The sequence below is a fragment of the Teleopsis dalmanni genome, chromosome 2 (genome assembly GCF_002237135.1).
Source record: "Teleopsis dalmanni isolate 2A chromosome 2, ASM223713v2, whole genome shotgun sequence".
Classification (NCBI taxonomy): Eukaryota; Metazoa; Arthropoda; class Insecta; order Diptera; family Diopsidae; genus Teleopsis; species Teleopsis dalmanni.
Window position 1 is genome coordinate 199,461,123 of NC_051847.1, and position 3,220 is coordinate 199,464,342.

Genomic DNA, 3,220 nt, shown 5'->3' on the forward strand with positions numbered 1-3,220 from the left:
TTATAGGCGCTTTCCGGTATGGCTTTGAGTTCCCTCTGCGAATTCTGTTTTACGTCTTCTATGGATTCAAAACGCGTTCCTCTGAGTGGTAATTTGAGGTTGGGAAACAGGAAAAAGTCACACGGTGCAAGATCAGGTGAATACGGTGGCTGTTCGATGGTATTTATTGAATGTTTGGCCTTAAAATCGTTGATAATGTTGAACAAATTGAGGTGAATCGGAACAAGCCGGGCGTTGACACGTCGCATACACAAATTGTCCACCAAAATCAAACGAGCCATCTCACGACCGATGCCTAGCTCTCGTGCTATCTCTCTAACACTCACATGAGGATTTTTGAACACGATTTCCTTTGCCTTTTCAATGTTTTCGTCGGTGGTAGAGGTCGAAGGTCGTCCAGAACGCGGCATGTCTTCGACGGTCGTACGACAGTCCTGAAAGGCTTTGTACCACTCATAAACTTGAGTTTTCGATAAAACTGATTCCCCATAAGCCTTTTGTAGCATTCGCAACGATTCTGCACACGAAATTTCGTTCGAAAAACAAAATTTGATGCAAACTCTTTGTTCAATATTTTTTTCCATTGTTTTTTTCGCAACGCACTACTGAGGTGAACTGGTTTCAACAGCTGCCGTAAACGAACTGGTCTGACAGATCGCGCTCATTTTTGGCATAGTGATTAAGGACAGTGCTGCCAAACTACATAAACTTAAAATATCGAAAAATATACAGCGCGCGAATTTTAAATGAGAACCTCCGAAAACCTTTCGGTCACAATGTATATACTTGTAGAATCCTCCAAGCCCAAAACGTTAACAATTTTTATCTTGGACAGAGTTAACGTCTACTTTTTTTATTGTATCCCACTACTTAAAGACATTCGTAATTTTTATCCATCACTCTTATGGCGTTTTCGTTTCATGAATCGGGATTCAATCTAGAATTACTCACGGTCTGTTAAATTTTGTTGCCCATTTTAAGGATAATCTAACATTTTTGTGGTACACATTTTTATTTTTCCTAAATACATATATTGAACCAAATTATATCTTATTTTTCAAGTCATATAAAACAGCTGTGAATTTCAGGGTAATATTACTACTCTGGCAACTACTGTGTGAAAATTAATCTCGAGTATTATAAATTTCACTCCTAGTTTAACAATCGTAAATGCAAATTGCATTTAAAGCGAATCTCAATAGAAAAAGTTATCCCAGATCTACTTATCAAAATCAGCATTAGTTTTACATATATCTCTTACCAACTTTTTAATTTTTATAGTAAAGTAAGTTCTTTTAAACGAACAGTCCCTTTACCCGAAACGAGTTGTTGATTCCGTCGACATCTGCTTAATAGAGTTATTACTAGACTATACTATTGAGTCTTTTCCGAGGTAGTGCATCTGGGCACTTTTACTCTTTGATAGCTGGAGAGTTTCTGCAGAATCCCAGCTATCTCACTGACTAATTTGTGTATTCCTCATAAGCTTCGTGATTATTCAATGATTATTGTAAAATCTGCGTACTGCATAATCACTACCGCCCCGGTTAGTGATATCTCTACGATTAGATAATGCTAAGTAGGGCAGCCCGTCGCTTGTCGCATATAGCTTCAGGGCTATGCTATACTATCCACACGATATTTATATTCCATTTGTTATAAACCTCACGAGTTAACGAATTTCAGGAAATATTATTTTAACGTGTATCTTTTAGTAGAATACAATATAATGTAATTTAATAACAATTTTTTTCTCTCTTAGAAAAAAATAAATAAATGTCATGATATTGCATATGTATATATATAGTAATAACCACTGATGTTATGTCACCAACATCAACTTAAACAGCGTATCAGTATTTTTAAAATTTATTTTAATTTTCATTACTGAAATTCTTTCGACACTCACATTCAGTAGATAACATTTAATACAGGCAAAAACTCTTATTTAAAGAACAAACTTACTGGCATATAAAAAAAAAAAAAATCATGGAATTTCAATGCATAAATTCAAGTCTACAATGTTTTGTGAAAAATCACACAAGCATAAATGAAACGTGCAATTTCAAAAGCATACTTCATCCCGGAAAAAAATTTCTCATAAAAACTCTAAAAATAAAAGAGACTCATAGAAAACAATGGAAAGATATACAATTTTTGCTTTACAATAATTTCCAGATGAATGACACTTTCCAACAACCTGGCAGATGGCATGATTTCATACTCACACCCGAACATCGTCCAGCATCTGAGCCGCTTACACACATCATGTCCTACACCATAAAGAATCTACATCCGGGCGCTTACTATGAGGCGATTGTGCAGGCTAAGAATCGTTACGGCTGGAATGAGGTAAGTACCGCACCGAAAAAAATTAAGAAGAAAAACAATAAATAAATAAATAAACCCACAAACTAAATAAATCAATAACACGCAAGCATAAGTCAACTGATGACACTATACCAACCACCCACTTACCCACTTACTCACCACAGACGCACAGACTCACACACATACAAACATACATTAATTTAACTTATCTCAGAGTTACTAAATCTTCATTTATACTCGTACCGCTTTCAATACCGCCACTAACCAGTGTTTTTTTTTTCCCCTCTACTTCTCTGTTTTTTTTTTTATTTTTATTTTTATTTTTTTTTTTTATTTTTTTTTGTGCGAATTTTTCTTACGCTTACCAGGTTAGCGATATTTTTCAATTTATTGTTGCCAGCAACAATGTGGATATACCACCTGAGGATGCTGAAGTGGTTGCCAGCTCGAAATCACGCAGCAACGGTGGCCTCGGCTTGCAGCCGCTCTCCCTACAATTTATTGCGTTCAACGCGTTGCTTGCGGTTCTACTGATTATCAATCAAAGCAGACGTGGATTTTGTTTCGGATAAGTTTTTTTTTTATTTTTTGTTTTTGTGTTTTACACTTCAAGTGAAACCAAAACATTTATAAAACATAAATTGATATTATTTATTTTGAACAAAAACTGAAAATAAAAAAAAAGAAAAACAACAAAAACTTTAATTGAAACAACAAAAAAAATAAAAAATATAGAAGTTAAAAAACCATTTATTAATTTTTTTTAAATAATTGTTTTTTCTATATAACTTCTCTGATGTTCCAAAAATTTAAGTTTTTTACTTCACTGTTAAATAAATTTATTTTTGTATAGCTAAAAAGTGGAAAAATATATAAATTGAAAAATAAT

The 3,220-nt window shown here is 33.9% G+C and overlaps 1 protein-coding gene across 1 annotated transcript; it reads left to right on the top strand.

The window, feature by feature from the left end:
- Nucleotides 1-2,160: 2,160 nt before the first annotated feature.
- On the top strand, nt 2,161-2,903 carry LOC119676535. Its single transcript, XM_038087776.1, has 2 exons — nt 2,161-2,352; nt 2,700-2,903. The coding sequence occupies exons 1-2, from the start codon at nt 2,179-2,181 to the stop codon at nt 2,901-2,903; spliced, it is 378 nt and encodes a 125-aa protein (XP_037943704.1). The 5' UTR covers nt 2,161-2,178.
- The last annotated feature ends 317 nt before the right edge of the window (nt 2,904-3,220 follow it).

Bases quoted from the DNA above. Each gene is read 5' to 3' on its own strand.
- LOC119676535 (XM_038087776.1), top strand. From the start codon at position 2,179: ATGAATGACACTTTCCAACAACCTGGCAGATGGCATGATTTCATACTC. The intron at 2,353-2,699 runs GTAAGTACCGCA...TACGCTTACCAG, and splicing joins ATCGTTACGGCTGGAATGAG to GTTAGCGATATTTTTCAATT.